At 40.7% G+C, this 19,931-nt stretch overlaps 2 protein-coding genes across 4 annotated transcripts in view; one reads left to right on the top strand and one right to left on the bottom strand.

Moving 5' to 3' along the window:
• PDHX (pyruvate dehydrogenase complex component X) overlaps positions 1-19,931 on the top strand; it is a 157,991-nt gene that overhangs the window by 25,199 nt on the left and 112,861 nt on the right. The gene's annotated exons all lie outside the window — the stretch shown is intronic.
• APIP (APAF1 interacting protein) overlaps positions 19,460-19,931 on the bottom strand; it is a 39,601-nt gene continuing 39,129 nt past the window's right edge. For all 3 annotated transcript variants that reach the window (XM_050758940.1, XM_050758939.1, XM_050758941.1), the window contains one exon: positions 19,460-19,908. In XM_050758940.1, the coding sequence (XP_050614897.1) occupies positions 19,809-19,908 (100 nt within the window). In that variant the 3' untranslated portion in view covers positions 19,460-19,808. The remainder of the gene's footprint in view (positions 19,909-19,931) is intronic.

Below are 19,931 nucleotides of genomic sequence, written 5' to 3'. Positions count from 1 at the left end.
CTTCCTGATAGCACATTCTCATAGCACCTCATAGTTCTCTCTTGTAGCACTTCTACTTTTTCACTTACTTCTAAGGTTATTTTACTACCTTCTTCCAGATCCATGAGGGCAGGAACCTCACTGGTTTGCTTATGCTGCACTTGGAGCACTTAGCACAGTGTCCAGCATAAGGTAGGTATTCAGCAAGTATGTGCTGAATGAATGAACAAAAGTCAAATGGTCTGATTTATTTCGATCCACTCCACTGAGTGAACCTTATGTCAGAACATTTTTGTTTATTTATTTATTCCTTTGTTTGTTTATAGACAGAGTCTTGCTCTGTCACCCATGTTGGAGTGCAAAGGTTCAATCATAGCTCACTGTGACTTTGAACTCCTAGGTTCCAGTGATCCTCCTGCCTTAGCCTTCAAAGTAGCTAGGACTACAGACACACACCATCATGCCTGGCCCAGAATATTTTGTTTAAATTTAAATCCAATAATGGAAATTTGTGAGAAAACCCAATCATGTCACTTGGAGAGGCTTACCTGTCACAGGCCAGCTAGTGACCTATACCAGGTGCCAATGCACTCAGGAGGCAGGGCTCCCCTTGACATTTCTTTGTCTATCAATAAGACTAATATGTAGAGTAACCTAAATTTGAATCTTAAGCTTTCAGGGACTTTAAAATCCATCAGCAAGACATCCTCATAAACATTTGGTCATCATGCTTTCCAACTATTGGGAAGAGCATTCTGGAAGTCCCCATAACCCCCCTGGCTGGTACATATGAACACACAACGGGCCAAAGGAAAGTCCAGCTACGTGGACATCAGCTGGTAGAGCCACTTCAGCAAACAGAGGCAGGAGTTGGAAGTGAGAGGGGCAGAAATGGAAAGTCTGGTCTCCCCCAGTTCATGAGGGTCAGAGAAGTTTGTGTATATTGGGTGAGAGTTAGAACCAATTGGGGTATAGTAGAAGGTGCTCTATAACAGATCTGGGCTGGGGGGAGGTTCTTAGATTTTTGAGCCAAACCAGAGTCTTCACCCCTTGTCACTGACTGGTCCTTTTTGGAGAAAATTACCTGACCGTAAGACTAATCCATAGACTGTCAATGACCTAGGAAGGCCAAATACACACAGACTAACCTAGATGCTGCCCTACCTACATTCCAGAGTGGGACCTGATATCATACCTGATGTTCTTGGAGAGAATGAGACTTCTAGTGTTTGCTTGGTTTGCCTAATCCCAGGCACAGAGAAAGTGATCTTTCCCCAGCCAGAATAAGTACAGTGTGACCTGGTGCCTTAACTGCTCTTAACTACCTTACACTTTTCTAGTCAAGATCATTATCTGCAGGCTGGGCATGCTAGAAAGTGGAGTCTTCCTTACTGACATTTCAGCAGGGTTTATGATCCTCTCTGCTTATGGAACATGAGAAAGCCAGGCCTTGGGGTACAGCTGAGACAAAGTGCTTGCTTGAGAAATCAGCTCATCAAACAGGACTTATTTGAAATGATTGATCTAGGCTTCAGTTGAAATTGATGGTGGTATGGACAGAATTTCCTGTGTCTGTCTTTTCACTTCCAAACTTCTTCAAGGAGTGGTCTATGTGGCTCCTCAAGGTCTTCTCCTTAACCCTCTAACATCTGGCTTCCATTTTTCAGTTGTCCTCCCCAGGATGGGTACTCTATGCTGTTGGATCTAGTTTGGTTGGAACTTTCTAAGGTTGCTACTGTCCTTGTCTTCAAAGTCCATCTAAAGGCAAGAGCAAATATTTTGCAGACTCCTGACTTGGGTTGAATCTGATGCTTGATTTATTTGAATGTTACACTGACTATGGGGGAGACAGATTCCAACTTCTGAGTTAGGTTGAATCTGATGCTTGATTTATCTGACTGCCACACTATGGGAGAGACAAAGTCCAACTCAACCCCACATTCTGAATTGTGAGAACCAGGATATATACTTCGTTTAAATTTCCACCTGTGTGATGGACCACATTCTCTAAATTAATAGGTAGAGGCATCTGAACACCAAATTGTAGCCCTGATTTGTTAAAACTAAAGTCCCCTTTGATTGTGCCCTTTCTACATGTTATCAGAGGGACACGTAGTGGAAGATTGTTAGTCTGAGATTAATAAATACTGAAAGGTTGATAAACAGACACTGGAAGCACGTGTTGGAGTTTAAAATTTAAGAACTTTAGGCAAATTTCCTAGAGTGCACCAATTCTCCTTTTTGCCAAATTCAAGAGTGAAATAGAAAAAAAATTTAAAAAACAAACTACTGTTTATTAAACAGTATACTTGACACTTTGCATATATTATTTTATTTAAACAACCCTTAAAGGAAGCATTTTTTGTCCCCACTAAAGGAGATTTGACCAAGATCACATCACCAATAAGTGGTGGAGGTAAGACTCAAAGTTAGGTTTTTCTGAAACTAGAGTCCATGTACTTAACACTACTATACTACACTTTTTTCCTGTTAGTCTTACTCTCGGTTTTTAGCAGCAGATGGTATTTTACATTCTCTCTTCTTTTTGAAACTCTCACAAGTTAAACTAAACGTTATGCTCCTCTGGTTTTCCACATACTTCCTCTTTCTCCACTTCCTTTGTTAGTTCCTATTCTCTCTCTTGAACTCCAGAATGTGCCCTAAAGCTTAGTGTTTCTTCATACCTTTGGAAAGATGACCGGTACACATGGCTTCAATTTACACTTCCACATCCCACCAGACTCTGAATTTCAGGACAATGGAGACCCGGTCTATCTTATTCACTGGCAAATTCCTAGCATCTTGCAGAGTGCCTGATACATAGTAGATGTTTAATAAATGGTCAAATGAATGGATGCGTGAACCACAGATCTGCTGATAATTCTCAGATACTCTCCCAAAGTCCAGATACATATTCCTAGGTAACTACTAGATCTTTCCTCCTTAGTATCTTGCTATTGCTGTGAAATGGTAGTAAGAATTTGGTGAAGCCATTGAGAGTTTCAACAATTTGCTGGGGCTTCCACATCAGCTGGACTCTCTCATCTTTTTCCAATGGAGGTGGCTTTATTACCGAGCTGGGATATAGACCTTCTACAGAGGAAAATGGCAGCCTGACTCCTTCCAATGATATGGGTTTGAGCTTCTTTGAGAGGGTCCCAGTGCAGCCTCTGGTTGGAGTCCTTGCTAAGTAGACACGGATAAAAGATGGCTGGATCCGAAGCAACTAGTAGCTCATCTCGGGGTGACAATACCACCACATTCATTTGGGTTAATACATGCTACTGTTAGGTGCCCGGGGAAGAGTTAATTCCAGGTGAAGGGTAGGCATGGAAGAAGAATGAGCACCTAGCTGTGAAGAGTCACAATCCTAGCAGGGCCTCCAGATCTGTCTCCTGGCTGCCTCCTCCTGCTTTGAGTCCTCAGATTTTCCAGGAAACTTGGCTGTGAATGCCAAAGTTGGTGGCTGTCCTTAATTACTAGGGGTGTGGTTCACTGAACATTTGCTTAGTCTGAAATAATCAAACGACTTCTTGTGGGAAAGATGATCAGAGAGGTCCTTAGAGGCTGGATGACCTCTACCTGCTGAGTCACCCTGCCCACCTAATTGCTTCATACTATTTCTGTACTATGGGCTCCCTGGTGGGCATTAACATGTGATCAAAGATCTTCTTATTTCACGCTTGCTATCATATCTATTCTCACTTTTTGTACACTAAGACAATTTGATTCCAATTTTCCAATCTTTCTTCTTCCAGGCCCCTGATGAGCCATCCAGGCCATTTGCCACTGCCAATGAATCTGTAACTTTGGGCCATTTCTTTTGTCCGTACAAAGTGGGTAACCAGATTCATCTCTTGAAACTCTTTCTATTGGAAGAATTTTTCCCTGACCACTATCTTTCAAGGCCACCCCTGAGGGGATATGCAGAGCAGCTGCTGACCATTTTTGGCTTGCACTACATACTGAGTGGGCCCATCTATAAATCAAGTCCAGGCTTTTTCCTCCTGGGTCAGCTGGTTGTAAGGAATCCCCCAAGTGACCACAGGGAGTTAAGGGTGGAGCATTGGTGCAATAATAATGATTGACATGAAAGCCTGGATAACTTGCTATTGCAACTTGCTCATGACCTCTGGCCCAGCTAAGGACTGACCCCAGCTGTACCACTTCCATTCGTGATTAACTGTGGCTGGGCCTGTCTAAACTATGACTTGTTGGGGTGGACCAGCGGCCTCCCACCACTGGGCCATAGGCTGATACTGATCCATGACCTGTTAGGAACTGAACAGCACAGCAGGAGGAGCAAGCAAGCACAACTTTATCTGTATTTATAGCTGCTCCCTATCACTTGCATTACCTCCTGAGCTCCACCTCCTGTCAGATCAGCAGCGGCATTAGGTTCTCATAGGAGTGTGAACCCTATTGTGAACTGTGCACGCAAGGGATCTAGGTTGCATGTTCCTTATGAGAATCTAATGCCTGATGATCTGTCACTGTCTCCCATCACCCCAGATGGGACCATCTAGTTGCCTCTAGTAACTCAGGGCTCCCGCCAATTCTACATTATGGTGAGTTGTGCTATTATTTTATAATATATTGCAATGGAATAATAATAGAAATAAAGTGCACAATAAATGTAATGCACTTGTGTCATCCTGAAACCACCCTCCTCACCCTGTCTGTGGGAAAACTGGCTTCCATGAAACTGGCGCATGGTGCCAAAAAAATTGGGGACCACTGGGTTTGACAAAACCCAGTTCATGATGATGGGTGTTCTGGATGCAGGGTCACATGGTGCATTAGTCAGGGTTCTCCAGAGACACAGATTCATAGATGGACACACACACACACAGAGTGCGGAAGTAGGTTTATTGTAAGGAATTGGCTCATGTGACTGTGCGAGCAGGCACCACCAGAATTTACAGAGCAGGCCAGCAGGCTCTCAGAAACACACGGAAAAGCTGATGTTGCAATCTTGTGCAATCTTAACTCCAAAGGCAGTGTCGATGCAGAATTTCTTGAATGAAGCCCACCCTTATTATGGGGGGTAATCTGCTTTACTCAAAGTCTACTGATTTAAGTGCCCATCATATCTAAAAAATAGCTTCAAAGCAACATCTAGACTGATGTTTGCCCAAATATCTGGACACTGAAGCCTGGCCAAGTTGGCATATAAAATTAACCATCACCCTTGGTATCTCAGAGGCAAGTTCCATATTTATTAGGACCCAGCAGCACACTAGAGTTTTTCAAAAGGCAAATAATTCTTCCTTGCAGATGGCATGGCTTTGTTCCAGAAATCTGGGATCTGCATAATGATTGTTCCACTGGGACTTATCATAAACTAACAGGACATCTTTTCCCACCACAGGTACTCAAACATCATAGGGTCTTCTGGGTCACTGGCTCAAATGCTCAGGAGTTACTGTAGAGCCCTTTTCTGCTCTGGGTTCCCTCAATTATGGTAACTTTCAAGACACCCAGAACCTGGACTGGAGCCGCATTCCCAAGTGTGAAATGTGCTGACTTTAGAACCTAAAGAGGTCTACAAGGCATTGTGTTTCCTTCTTCCTAATGGGGAGTACAAGATGTACTATCTGTCTTTCACTTTGGGTGGGATGAGCTAGCATGCCCCTGATCATTGGATCTTTAAAAAATTTCCCTGATGTTGAGCTCCTGAATCTTCTAGGACTTACCTGCCACTGCTGGAGCAGATGCTAGCTGTTTCTTGATTATTCAGCCATTTAGTGCCATGTCATCAATGTAGTGGATCAATATGAGGTCCTGTGAGATACTCAGAAAGCCCAAATTTCTTCAGATTGTATTACAAGAGTGAGATCTAACACAGCCCTGGAGAAAACTATAGCTCTGTTGCCTATTTCACATGAAAATAAACTGTTTCTGGTCTTTTCTTTTTTTTTTAGAGACAAGGTCTAGATCTATAGCACAGGCTGGAATTCAGTGGTATAATCATAGCTCACTGTGGCTTCTAACTCCTGGGCTCATGTGATCCTCCTGCCTCAGCCTCCTGAGCAGTGGGGACTATAAGTGTGAGCCACTACACCTGGCTTCTGATCTTTTTACTGATAGAAATGGCTGGCTCCATGCTGTGTCCCCAAAGCCACGTTCACCTGCTGTAGCACAGTTGTCACATCTGGCAGAGCAGCTGCAGCTGTGTTTCTGTAGTCTACTCTTATGCTCCAGGAGATCCGTCTAATTTCTGGAGGGATCCAGACTGGTGAATTAAGTGGAGATAAAATGAGGATCTCTACTTTGGCCTCCTTTAGATGCTTAAGGGTAGCTAGCATTAATTTCTGTCATCCCTCCCAGGATATGAATTTGTTTTGTATTTAGTATCTTGGCTGGGGGCAAGGTGGGAGTAGATGGAAATTTCAAAGGCTGCTACTTGGCCTTCTCTGTTATGATAGGCTGCTTTTATCCGACAGGCCAAGGATTCAATGTGGGAGCTGCACCATCTAGCAACTATGTCTACTCCAATTATATATTTGGATGTAATCAGTAGGTAGGCCCACTGTGAGCTAGACCTCAGTCAATAGTCCACTTGTAAACTGGTCTCATATGAGTCTCTTATAATAGCGGGGATCAAGATGACATTTCAGGTCTCCAGCTATCAATATCACCTCATATTCTATGTCCGACAGTAATCATATACTTGGGTATTTCCTCTGCTCCCACTATAGAGTTATCCATAGGCCTCTTGGGGAGAGGACTGAATCAATATCTCTTGTGTTGCCATGGTGTTACAAAGTCATTTTATCTGGAGACTATCCTCTCTTTTCATCAGTGGGTTCTGGGTCCAGATAACAACTGAGGTCATGAAACTGGATAAGACATTGTGTTTTTGCTGGGGTGACTGCACTCAGCCTCCTGATCATCCAGTCTTGATTTCTTCTGAAGGTACAAGTTGAGTGCCAGGCCTCTGAATATTTGTAGGGTTTATTTTGGGGTGACTTTGTTGACTATCTCTCTGTCTTGTTCCTATGGATGCTGGGTTTTTTTGTTGTTTGGGTTTTTCCTTTTCTTTTTTTTTTTTCTTTTTGAGACAGAGTCTCACTCTGTCACTCAGGCTGGAGTGTAGTGGCACTATCTTTGCTCACTGCAACCACTGCCTCCTAGGTTCAAGCAATTCTTCTGCCTCAGCCTCCTGAGTAGCTGGAATTACTGGCATGCACCACCATGCTTGGCTAATTTTTGTATTTTTAGTAGAGACAGGGGTTTTACCATGTTTGCCAGGCTGGTCTCGAACTCCTGACCTCAAGTGATCCACCCACTTCAGCCTCCCAAAGTGCTGGGATTATAGGCGTGAGCCACCGCACCTAACCTGAAGCTGTGTTGTTTTAATCATCTGTATAATTCTGCGGATGAGGCCCCCTTGGCTGTGATTTTGATCTTACCACTCATTATGAAATAATTGTATCACTTGGTTTTTGACGGTGAAAAGCTGCTGGCAGGTGTCTATTGATTTCTATTGTTTTGGGGTCTTATCACCATTGGTACCTGTGAGCTGAATGCTGTAATGATCTCTCCTACTTTCACCCTGGGATAGTTAGTAATGCTGGGATCCCTTTCGCTAGTGCTTTCTGTAGCCTTGATAAATAGCATGTCCAGGCTTTCCCATGAACTGTAGTAATCTAGTGTGCTATCTGGCCTTACACTGTACATCCACTCCAGCCTGCCCACGTCCCTACATCTTTCAATCTATTCTTCCACCATGTGCTATGGAAATTCTTATATCTTAGTTTCACTCAGCATGGGTGCTTGCTTTTGCCACACTTCTAGGAGCCATCCATGTAGCAGGTTGACCCCATCTGCTGGGATCCTAGCCAAAGTGTTAAATCTTGTATTTTAGGAAAATAAATGAACTCTTTCATAACCAGCCTTATGTCCCAGCTTTCTTGATTGAGCACTCCTGGGGTTCATTTCCATGGACCTCCCGTGGCGCCTGCTGGTACCTGCTAGTTAGGTGTTGCAGTTTCTTTGGGGACTCTTTCCTTTCTTGTTAGACCTAGGACAATCCTGGCTGGGTTATTCTGTGACTTAACCCTCGTTATGCACCTAGTGGCCAGAAGGGGAAGTGAAACAGATGCTGGGGACATTATATGTTGCCCTGAGTTGGAGAGGCAAGGAAGGAGTGCTAACTCTTAACAGGGAGGGAATTCACTTTTGCAGGTTTGGGAAGTGCAAGAATCTGAGCATTAAAGATTTTCAGAGCCATCAATGCTGGTTTCCCCGTCCCATGTGTCAGAGTCCTATTTTTTCCCAACAAGGTCCTTGGCCTTTTCATGGTAGACCTGCCTTAGTTGGGAGTATAACATTCTGAATCTCAGGTATTCTGATGATTAAAACCTGAGACTGTTCTTCAGCTTTCTCTGCTTTCCTACTGCAGAAGAGTCTCTTGGCTACCAAGGAAGACCTCTGGCTTCCACTCTTCGCTTTTAATTACCCATTAATCACTCTCAGCCTTTTGTTATCTTTAACAAAGCAACAATCACAGTAATCATCCGCTCCCACTGTCATTGTTGTGACTATTTCCTCCATAATTTTCAAATGCCTGGTATATGGTGTGTACTGGTGTTTTTCCCTTCCTTAGTATGCTATCCCACTTCACCATTGGTGAAAGTTTCAATAATTGGACCATCACCTTATGCCAGGAGCTATCTACCCCACCCACCTCTAGATGCGGTCCTCAATGTCAACTTGGTGGTAAGATATTCAGCTCCAAAGCTATCTTACCACCTACTTTCTTAGACCACTCTTGCCATTCACTGTCATAGGCTGAGTTCCCTAGGAAGCAGCCTCTGAGAGAAAGTTTAGTATGCAGGATGTCATTATTAGGTGGTGTCCTTGATATCAACGCATGTGGATAGGATGACTCATTTGTCCCAGTTTTCCTCAAACCGCCTTAGTTTTAGCACTGAAAATCCAGCATCCTGGAAACCCCCTCAGTCCTAGGAAAACCAGGGCTGTTGGTGGCCCTGCCTATGAAAGGGAGGAAGCAGAAGCAGGATTGAATTGAGGGAGAAGTCAAGCTGCAATACAGGCCTGAGATCCTCAGCTGCCCCAGGCAGAGTGCTGGAACTAAATTTGGCACATCAGACATGTCCAGCATCAGGGCAAAATGGCTGAGCCCTCATACCCCTGCTCCCTCAGTGACTGGATATGGGCTTCCCTGGGAAGGACATGGCCTTGGGTAAGCAAATCTGCAGTGAGATCTCTGAATGGGGCTGACAGTACTCCTAAGAGTTGAAGCAATAAGTCCTCCCATGAAAAGGGATCTGGCTGGTGAATCCTTGTGTCCAATGCAGATATGTGTAGATATATTTTTATATTTGCATAGACCATCTGTGAAGGGATGTGCAAGAAATTGATACTGAGGTTGCCTCCAAAGAGAAGAAGTGGGTAACCAGAACAGGGTGGGAGAAAAAATTACTGTAAGGATATATTTTAGATTTTGAATATGTACATTTTGAATTTGTAAAATCATGTCAAATGTACATGTTTATTACACACATGAATTTAAGCTGAAAAATCAATAAATAAACGTGGAAATAACTTAAAAGTTTTCACAGATCTAAATAAAAGTCTCTACCATATCCCTTGTTAACCAAAGGAGTAAAAATATTTAAATTCTCCTACCAAATTTATGCTTTTATTTTTAAATCTAACCCCAAATAGCCAACCTGATAGCATTGATACAGGAGCTAGAAAGAAATTATTTAGAAATTATTTAGGCAGATAATGAAGGCAAAAAACTCCTCAGCAAGATTCCCCTTTTAACAAAAAGGAGCCCCCAAATAATTTCTTTTCTAACAAAAATAAGCCTGAAAAAATTGAACTGCAGACATTGATAAGCAAGCTGGAAACTTGCACAGTGAACGCCGGCAGCTCTGCCAATAGAAAAGGGCTACCTGGGGCCAGGCATGTTCAACATGGAGGCTCCATCTTGCCTTTGTCACCACATGTGCAGTAAAGGAACAGGCAACATGGCACCAGCCAGGTATAGAATCCATCTGCATAATAAAAGATTAGAGTGGGGGTGTAGGGTGGCCAGATTTTCACACGCTGCGCAAATGGCACACCTGGTCTGACCAATCTTTCATGCCCCATGTAAATCAAACACTGTCTACTCAATATAGGTCATCTATGAAACCTCCTGCACTTCATAACAGAAGTGACAACCCACTTCTTTTCTCTTTCTTTCGTCTACTATACTTAGGCTCTGAATCTCACTCTTTGTGTGTCCATGTCCTAGTTTTCCATGACTGTGAGACAATGAATCTTGGGTATTTAACCCAGACAATGACATTGTTCAGCATGAGATAAATTGTAATAGTAAAAAACTGGTTTGTTAAGGAATTGCCACTTTATTTGGCACAAAATCAGAATAGTTTATCTACTAACACAGGGCTTTAATTTTGTTTTAGCTTTAACCTCACCCTTCAACTTTGTTATCTGTATTTCTATTTCTTCCTTTCTTTCTCTTTTCCTGCCACATCTTATTATGTAAATTTTAGTATTATCATATCCTATGTTGTGAAATATATACTTTGTTTTTGTCTCAGGTTTTCTGGCATACAACTCCTAAAAATCCTTGGACTCTTCAAAGTGATGTGTCTTTTTGTATGCTAATGATTGCCTGATGGCTGGCAGTCTCCAGGTAGCTTCAGGATGGGGACTGGTCACCAGAAAGACCAAGGCAGGATTAGAGGGTTGAAACTCTTAACCCCACTTCCTAACCTCCAGGGAGGGAAAAAGGGGCTGAAGGTTGAGTTGATTACCAATGGCCAATGATTTAATCAATCATGCCTACATAATGAAGTACCCGTAAAAGCCCAAAAGGACAAAGTTTGGATAAACTTCCAGATACCTGAACAAGTATAGACTTCTAGAGGATGGCATGCCTGGAGAGGATGTGGAAGCTCTGCACCCGCTTCCCCTGTGCCTTGCCCTATGCATCTCTTCGTCTGTGCTCTTTGTAATATCCTGTATAATCAACTGGTAAACGTTTTCCCTGAGTTCTCTGAGTTCTGTGAGCCACTGTGGCAAGCTAATTAAATCCGAGGAGGGAATGGTGGGAATCCCAATTTATAGCAGGTCAGTCAGAAGCACAGGTCACAACCTGGGGCTTCCAATAGGCATTGGAAGTGGAGGGCAGCCTTCTGGGACTCAACCTTCCACCTGTGGAACCCGACGTTGTTTCCAGTTAGATATTGTTGAAATCGGATTGGAGGACACCCAGCAGATGGTGTCTGCTGCAGAACTGTTTGGTTGCTGGTGGGGAAAAATCCGCGACATATGTCTTGGTAACCAGCGGTCACAGAAGTTTTCTGTGGTGTTGTTGAGTGAGAGAAAGAAAAAACAGTTTGATTTTCCTCTGTATATATTCCTCTCTGTATCTTCAGAGATTCTCAATCCTTTTCAGAACGAGTATGCATGTATATAAATGTAATATAAATGCTTTAACACGGGGATTCCCAACCTCCAGGCCATAGACCTGTACTGGTCTGTGGCCTGTTAGGAACCAGGCCACACAGCAGGAGGTGAGCCACAGGTAAGCGAGGATTACCCCCCGAGCTCTGCCTCCTGCCAGATCACTGGTGGCATTGGATTCTCATAGGAGTGGGAACCCTATTGTGAACTGCACATGTGAAGGATCTAGGTTGTGCACCCATTATGAGAATCTAATGCTTGATGATCTGAGGTGGAACAGTTTCATACTGAAACCACGCCCTCCACCCCCGTCTGTGGAAAAATTGCCTTCTACAAAACTGGTTCCTGGTGACAAAAAGGTTGGGGACCGCTGCTCTAACACCGTATATGTGTTCCTGAAAAATCTACGCTGTACCAAAAATAATAAGGCAAATGGAGTAGACAAGATTTAGGAAGACACTGAAAACTTATGAACTATATAACCAGAATACCAATAAAAATATTACTAATAAAAATGTTAGCACAGTTAGCTTTCTTCTAGTATTCATAGCTGTTAATCATTTGCTTCCTTATAATTTCCTGGACTTGTGCTTCCTCCTTTAAGATGTAAGTATTAGAAGGCATTTGCTTTGAAAAACTCAATTTTCATCAAATTTTAAAATTGTATACAGTCTGTAGCCTTCCTAATTAATCCATTGTTTTATATAACTAGAAATATCTTCTTAGTGTCTTTATCCATGCTTGCTCCAGATAGCTTAACAGAATGAAAAATACTGAAGGTCCCTAAAGCTACTGAATCAGGCTTTTTTTCCCCGTAAAGAATAAACTTCTGCAGATTTTCACCTTTTTTTTCAAAATGTTTTCGTGTATCTTTAAAGCTTTCTCATTAATTATAAGAAATCTTGCCCTGATTGCTTTAAAATAATGTGCTGAGAAAAATTGTGTATGAATCCATGCAATTTCCATATTATACCAATGTACTAGTAACGTTCCTTTATTTACCAGTTTTATATGAAGTCATTTGCATAAAAGACTTGAGTGTCATCAAGATTAATGTGTTAGCCTTTTATTTCATACAATTGCATAGCATTTGGTTTGATATACTATTAGACATTGTGTAAGACTCTATTATGAAATAAATCATCTCAAAATAACGTTTAAAGAAGCAAATCTGTTCAACACTTCTGACTCAAAAGGCTGAAGGTGAATCCAAAGGTACTGCTAAATCCAAGTACTAAAATGCTGTAGTAGAACTATTTCTATATCTTGGCTCTGCTTTTTATACTTTTCTTTGTGTGTTGGTTTCATTCTCTTCAAACACAGATAGGTTTTCTTTATCTGGAAGTGGAGGTGGGTCCTGGCACCTCTTCTTGAGTTAGGAACCTAAGACTTGGAACCTCTCTGTAGGCAGGGAAACGGCAGGGAAACGGTGTGCCACGACTGGACAGGACTGGCCAGGTCCGGGTCACGTGGTTATGGCTGCAGCGAGAGGGCAGGTAGAACACTGTGACTGACACCATCCCAGAGCCTCGCGGGATGTGGGTGAGTGGAGGTGGGTCCAATGAGTGAGGGAAATTGGGTAGACACCACCAGCAGCTTAATTCTACACACGTACCAACACCTGAGCACTGAACAAGTACTGAGTACAAAAGAAGATTTGCTGAAATTTGGAGTTACAAGACCCTTAGAAAATGCCAACCAGAAAATGAAAGTTAAGTGATTCTGCTCAAGGTCAATGTAAAATTATTAAAAATGCTAATGATATGGGCAGGAGGTAGGGAAACACTAAGTAGAAGAGGGCAGTTCCCCGGCAAAGGCCCCACCCTCAAGTCTGGAAACCCATGCACCTAAATAGGAACAGGCATTCCTGTTTTCACACCCAAATGTTGCCTTTTCTAAGACCACTCTGGCCTGCTACACCCCTATTCTGTGCCCATATAAACCTCAAGCTCCACGAGCAGAGGATTAAGGCTTATAGTTAAGGCTTATACTTAAAATCACATTTATTGGTAAGCTTGATGAGTCAGACTCAATCAATGGTAATGGTGAATGGCTAAATGGTAACAATTTTTACCAAGTTACTATGGGCCAAAGTAATATCTTTCAAAGTGCCAGCTTTCACAACATAGCAAGGTTTTTAAACAATGTCATTCTTGGCTGCAAAGGGAGCCAGCAACTTGAAGTAGAAGTTCAAGTTTGCTTTCTGGATAAAAAGAGGTAAGGAGAAAATCAGAATAAAGTTCTGAAATTTAGGAAGATAGAGGAAAGAAGTGTTTTTCAGAGTGTTTCTATAAATGGCACACATTGATTGCTGATATGACATTGATTAGTGTTGATCAAAACGAGTTAATTCATTCTATTGTGTGATAAGAGCGCTAGAGATGTCATACAATTAAATTAACTGCAATAATTGCTAAAAAAAAAAAAAAAAAAAAAGAGATTTAAAGGGCAGAATTATACCTGAAATCCTGTAAATGGCTTTGAAAGTGCCTTTGGAAAGCATCACTTAGGTGCAAAGCCTTTAGAAGTTTTAATTTAAAGCAGAATCAACACATTTTTAAGCTGCACTAACCAGGGGTCATCAGGATCTTAGTATCTGTGAAAGACTACTAGAACAAAGTGGAAAGAGCAGAAATGTGCAGGCTTTTCAGTTTAAGTTCATTCCTAAAAATTGTAGAGGGAGATAGAGAAATAACTGCTTCTGTGATAACATCCTAATATTCTTTTTCTTTTTTTGGATGGTTGGGCAGGGTTCTGCAACACAGCAGAAACCCCAGGCCTCCTGAGATCCAGGATCAGAACTGTATAATGTCACTTCTGCCTCATTTTGTTGGACAAAGTGTGTCACAAGATCATCTCAGTGGTGGTGAAATTATTATTGCTATTATTTTCAGACAGAGTCTCACTTTGACACCCAGGCTGGAGTGCAGTGGCGTTATCTTGGCTGCTCACTACAACCTCTGCCTCCCATGTTAAATGATTCTCATGCCTCAGCCTTACCAAGTAGCTGGGATTACAGGTGCATGTCACCATGGCTGGCTAAATTTTGTATTTTTTTAAATACTTTAAGTTCTAGGGTACATGTGCACAACGTGCAGGTGTGTTACATATGTATATATGTGCCATGTTGGTGTGCTGCACCCATTAACTCATCATTTACATTAGGTATATCTCCTAATGCTACCTTTCTCCCTCCCCCACCCCAAGACAGGACCTGGTGTGTGATGGATAACATCCGAGTATTCTAACATGATGATGTTAATCACCTCTATGCATATTGTTAAAACATGTATGCAGTTTTACTAAAATGTTAGATAGAATATGCCTGAAATTTATGTAAGGAATAAAAGCAGATAAATAAACCTGAAAATGTCCCTATGTTTATTATCTTAAATAATTTGAAGATGCATGAATAAAATGCATAGATTTGCATTTACTGAGAGGGGTTCATTCATCCAGGTTGAGAAAATGCCACACAGTTTAGAGCCAAAGGCCTAGGAAAAATTCCCCTCTCCTGCCCACAGGTCTTGGGCAAGTTAACCTTTCTGAACCTGTGTTTCATTGTTAACATGAGGGTTTATACAAAAAGCAAGTATTTTTTAATTGTCTACTAGGAGTAGGCATAGGGCTATGGAAATAAATAGGACATGGCCCTGTCTCGCCAGAAGCTTACGTGTTTTTGGTGTTTAACACCAACATCAGGATTGCTGAGAAAATGACTAGAAGGGTGAAAGTGCTTGCTAAACTATAATATTTCATGCAATTATTAAACACAGTTAATGTATAAAGTGATTCATAGTTTGCTATTGGGAAGACAATCAAATTAAAGACATTTAGTAAAGAGATATCAGATAAGCTCAACAAGATTTTATAATCCTAGTCTTCCCAGTTCCTTCTTCTGAGATGTAATACATTACTGATTTATTTATTAACCACCCCTTCCATTCTGTCCCATACAGGAATTTAAGACTTTCTCAGTCCTACTCCATTAACAACAATAATTAATTATGCCCCATAACATAAAAGTTAACATGACATTCATTCTTCTTAGGCTCAATTCTCTTACAATGGAATTTGGAGGTGACCTAGACACTTCTTTTTACTCCTCAATCCTGTTTAATATTGCTGGAGGACCAAGAGTCATTCATTCAACATTTATTGATATCTACTTGCTAACAAAGGTTTACAGCAATATCCCTTGAGGGATAAAGATTTCCTACCCTGTCATGGGAAGAAATATTCAGCACCCTGAGGATGTCTACTCCATTCTCTTGCCTGTTGGAACCTTCTTGGGGTGTCCTTTAGATCATTTATATCAAACAGATAAGCTTACAGATGGTCATCAAGGCTTTGACTAGGAGCATCTGACACCAACACAACACAACTTACTGTTTCATAAGTTTACTCCTTACACTAATGTTACTTTTTTTTGGGTGGGGGTCTAGGGTATTTTGCTTTTCACCCAGTTTTTATAAAACAATGCAAGCCTAAATGAGCATAAGATTATACACATATAATACTTTCATGTTTAGAGCACGGGAAAGACATGTTTGTTAACAGAAAAGTTTAACCATGCACAAGTAAAGAGAACAGATCCTAACTCTCTAGTGGGTTCCAATCACAATGTATTGAATTATTTTAAAGTTAACCTAAAGAGATTGTATATCAGGAAAATAGTCCTTTTTCTTTACGTGTATTAAAAGCAATAGATGCAATTAAACCTGAAACTGAGAATGAACAATTGTGAAACCAATGGAAAAATTTGTGGATGATTTAAAACACATTGTTCAAGATAAATGGAGGGGTGATGACTTGATCAACATCCTCAAGAAAAGAAACAAAGCATGATTATTTGAGGACACGGATAAACACTATTGAATATATGAAACAATCTAAGTTCACAAATCACACACACACTACTATATTTGATGTGTTATTTTAAAGGATTTTTTTATGATAATTTTGACTACTGGAAATTTTTACTTAACTTTCAAAGCTCTACTGTACATACAAAAAAAAAAATTTTTTTCCTGGTTTCAATTCCAAAGATGTGGTCCTTATTGCAATAATGAAGTAGAAAAAGTAAAAGGTACTTACTATATGTAAAATAATAGAACATATTAAAAAGTCTGTTAGAACCCTAAGTCCCTAATACCCATATCAGAAGCCAATTATACTTTAAGAGCATATTTGTGTTTATAACTTAAGACCACAAAAGAATACCTATTTCAGTGATTAGTATCTAAAACGTGATGATTCAGTGCTTACAGGTTACAGATCAGTGAAATGGAAACCAAAATCTGTTTTGTTTTGTTTTGTTTTTTGAGATAGTCTCGCTCTGTCATCCAAGCTGGAGTGCAGTGGTCCGATCTCGGCTCATTGCACCCTCCACCTCCCTGGTTGAAGTGATTCTCATGCCTCAGCCTCTGGAGTAGAGGGGACTACAGGTCCCTGCCACCATGCCTGGCTAATTTTTTTGTATTTTTAGTAGAGATGGGGTTTCACCATGTTGGCCAGGCTTGTCTTGAAACTCCTGACCTCAGGTGATCCACCCACTTCAGCCTCCCAAAGTGCTGGGATTGCAGGCGTGAGCCACTGTGCTGGGCCTTATAGTCCTGCTTTAAAGAAACTTGGTGGGAGAATTCAAATTGCCTCTTGAATAGTGATGTCAATATTATTAGTTCCACATCTGACCATCTTGACTATAGCTGCTGCTGAGACATGGCAACATTTTCTCAAAAGGGAAGTATTTGAACAAACTGAGATATAAAATGAAACACTCCTTAAGATTATTACTTTACCTTTCTGATTTTGGGACATTCTCTGGCGAACTATGTTATTTTGAAGTATCTCTCACAAGAAAGTTGGGTGGGTCCAAAAGGTTCTAGAATCATTTGAGAAACAATTGACAGTCTCTGGACTAAAATGTGTTAATCCCTTATTCAATCTGAGAGTGAATGGCATGTCCTGCACTTAATGAAATAAAAAGTGTTTGATCTAGATCTCTTACCAGTTTAATCCTGCATTTGTAACCACATTTTCCTCTTAAAGAAGCTGGAATAACTGAGAGAACAACAGTCACAAAGGCATGTGAAGAATGCCTGCTTCCCTCTCCCTCATTCACTGAACACCTATGTGCAGGCACTGAGGATTAGCTCCCAGCCTGGATTTGTATTCATCTTTGGACCTTGGATCCTAGCAGTCACATAGGAAGGATCATATTCTTAAAAAAAAAGGATATTAACTAGGAAATATCGCCCTCCACCAGCTGTTCCCCCACTTCTAAAGCAGGTTTTGCAATCTTTTCTGTACTCCCAGGAAATAAATATACAATTGGAGATGTGCTGCTGCTGCTGCATACTTTAAATGGTTTAGTTGCATGACAATTACTTTGAAGATAGCTAGGTGACGGGTTTTTAGGAAAGGAAGTTTATATTTTGAGTGCATACATAGTATATGACAGGTACTGTGTTAAGTTTACCTATTTTCTCTTATTTAAATTCTACATATTTATTATTCCTATCTGAGCCTCAATTTTCTCATCTAAGAAAATAGGTATAATATCTATCTCAAAAGACTATTATGAGGATTAAAAGGGATTTTAAAAAACACTAATATTTATTGAACATCTACACTGGATTAAGCATTGTGGTTTGTTCCCCCACATACTTTATCTTATTCATTAGCTGCATTTTAAAACAAGGAAAATGAAGTTAACCAGAGGTGGCTAAAACTATTTTTCCCCAGTGGAAGAACCTCTGCCAAGAATCCAGAAAACAGGCTGAGGGCAGTGGCTCATGCCTGTAATCACAGCACTTTGGGAGGCTGAGGTGGGCGGGTCACATGAGGCTAGGAGTTTGAGACCAGTCTGGCCAACATGGCAAAATCCTATCTCTACTAAAATACAAAAATTAGCCAGGCCTGGTAGCACGCCTGTGATCCCAGCTACTTGGAAGGCTTAGGCAGGAGAATCACTTGAACCCAGGAGGCGGAGGTTGCAGTGAGCCAAGTGCAGTGAGCTACTGCACTCCAGCCTGGGTGACACAGCAAGACTCTGTCACAAAAAAGAAAAAAAAGAAAAAACAAACAAACGAAAAAACCCAGATACAGGCAAGGTTGTAAGGAAAAGGGAACCCTTACACAGTGATGGTAGGAGTATAAATTAGTGCAAACATTGTGGAAAGCAGTATGGCAATTCCTCAAAGAGCTAAAAGCAGAACAATCATTTGACCCAGCAATCCTATTACTGGGTATATACCTAAAGGAATATAAAGCATTCTACCGTAAAGACACAAGCACACAAACGTTCACTGCAGCACTCTTCACAAGAGCAAAGACATGGAATCAACCTAAATGCCCATCAGTAACAGAATGGATAAAGAAAATACGGTACATATACACCATGGAATATTATGCAGCCATAGAAAAGAACAAGATCATGTCTTTTGCGGGAACATGGATGGAGCTGGAGGCTATTATTCTTAGCAAACTAACACAGTAACAGAAAACCAAATACTGCATGTTCTCACTTATAAGTGGAAGCTAAATGGTAATAACTTAAGACTATGAAGAAGGAAACAACAGACACTGGGGTCTACTTGATGGGGGAGGGTGGGAGGAGGAAGAACACAAAAGATAACTGTTGGGTATTGACTGAACTAAATACCTGGGTGACATAATAATATGTACAACAAACCCCTTGACATGTTTGTCTATGTAACAAACCTTCATGTGTGTACCCCCAAACCTAAAATTTAAAACAATTTTAAAGAAAGTACTTTCTGATTACATCACTGGTTTGATCAAGATCTGTTTGGTTAAGGGAATTTTGAGTTAATACCACCTGATCTGAATTTCACAACTGATCCCAAAATAAAATGAGTGCCCTATTGTAGACTACAGGGAAACACTAAAGTTAATAGGGGAAATCTATTAACATTAACATTGAGGGATAAATTTGGACTTAATGTTTCACATATATTTTCTGACACCAACATTAAAACAAGAAAATGCTCATTTCACAATGAGGAAATTTTCCAATGAATTTTATTATCACCAGCATCTTTAAAAATTAAGAGGAATTTTCTGAGAGTATATATAAAAAAGAAATTAAAGGCAAATATTTTGCTGCTAAGGATTTAAAAATAAACAAAAACATAGAGTATAAAATTGTCATTTCACTGTCCCCTCATTTAAAATTATAAGAATATAAGCAAATAACATCCAATGTCAGAAGAGATTCAGGGTGACCATTTGCAGTATTTAGTGGCAAATTAGTAGCATCATGAAAAATTTCAATTCATTAAAAAAAATAGCTTTTATTTAAATAATAATTATGTTGAGCTTTATCTCTGTATATAATTAGACTTCCTTTCGGCTTAGACAATTCCATTTTCTCCAACTGGGAGCTGTGAAGGATCAAGTCCTACTTTCTTCATTGATATGGCAATATCAAATAAATAGTCATAACACTCACACCTGTAAAACAAAAAGCAAAAAGA

Source organism: Macaca thibetana, chromosome 14 (genome assembly GCF_024542745.1).
Source record: "Macaca thibetana thibetana isolate TM-01 chromosome 14, ASM2454274v1, whole genome shotgun sequence".
Lineage (NCBI taxonomy): Eukaryota > Metazoa > Chordata > Mammalia > Primates > Cercopithecidae > Macaca > Macaca thibetana.
Note: the sequence above shows the minus strand (reverse complement) of the source record. Positions and strands in the feature narration are given on the sequence as shown.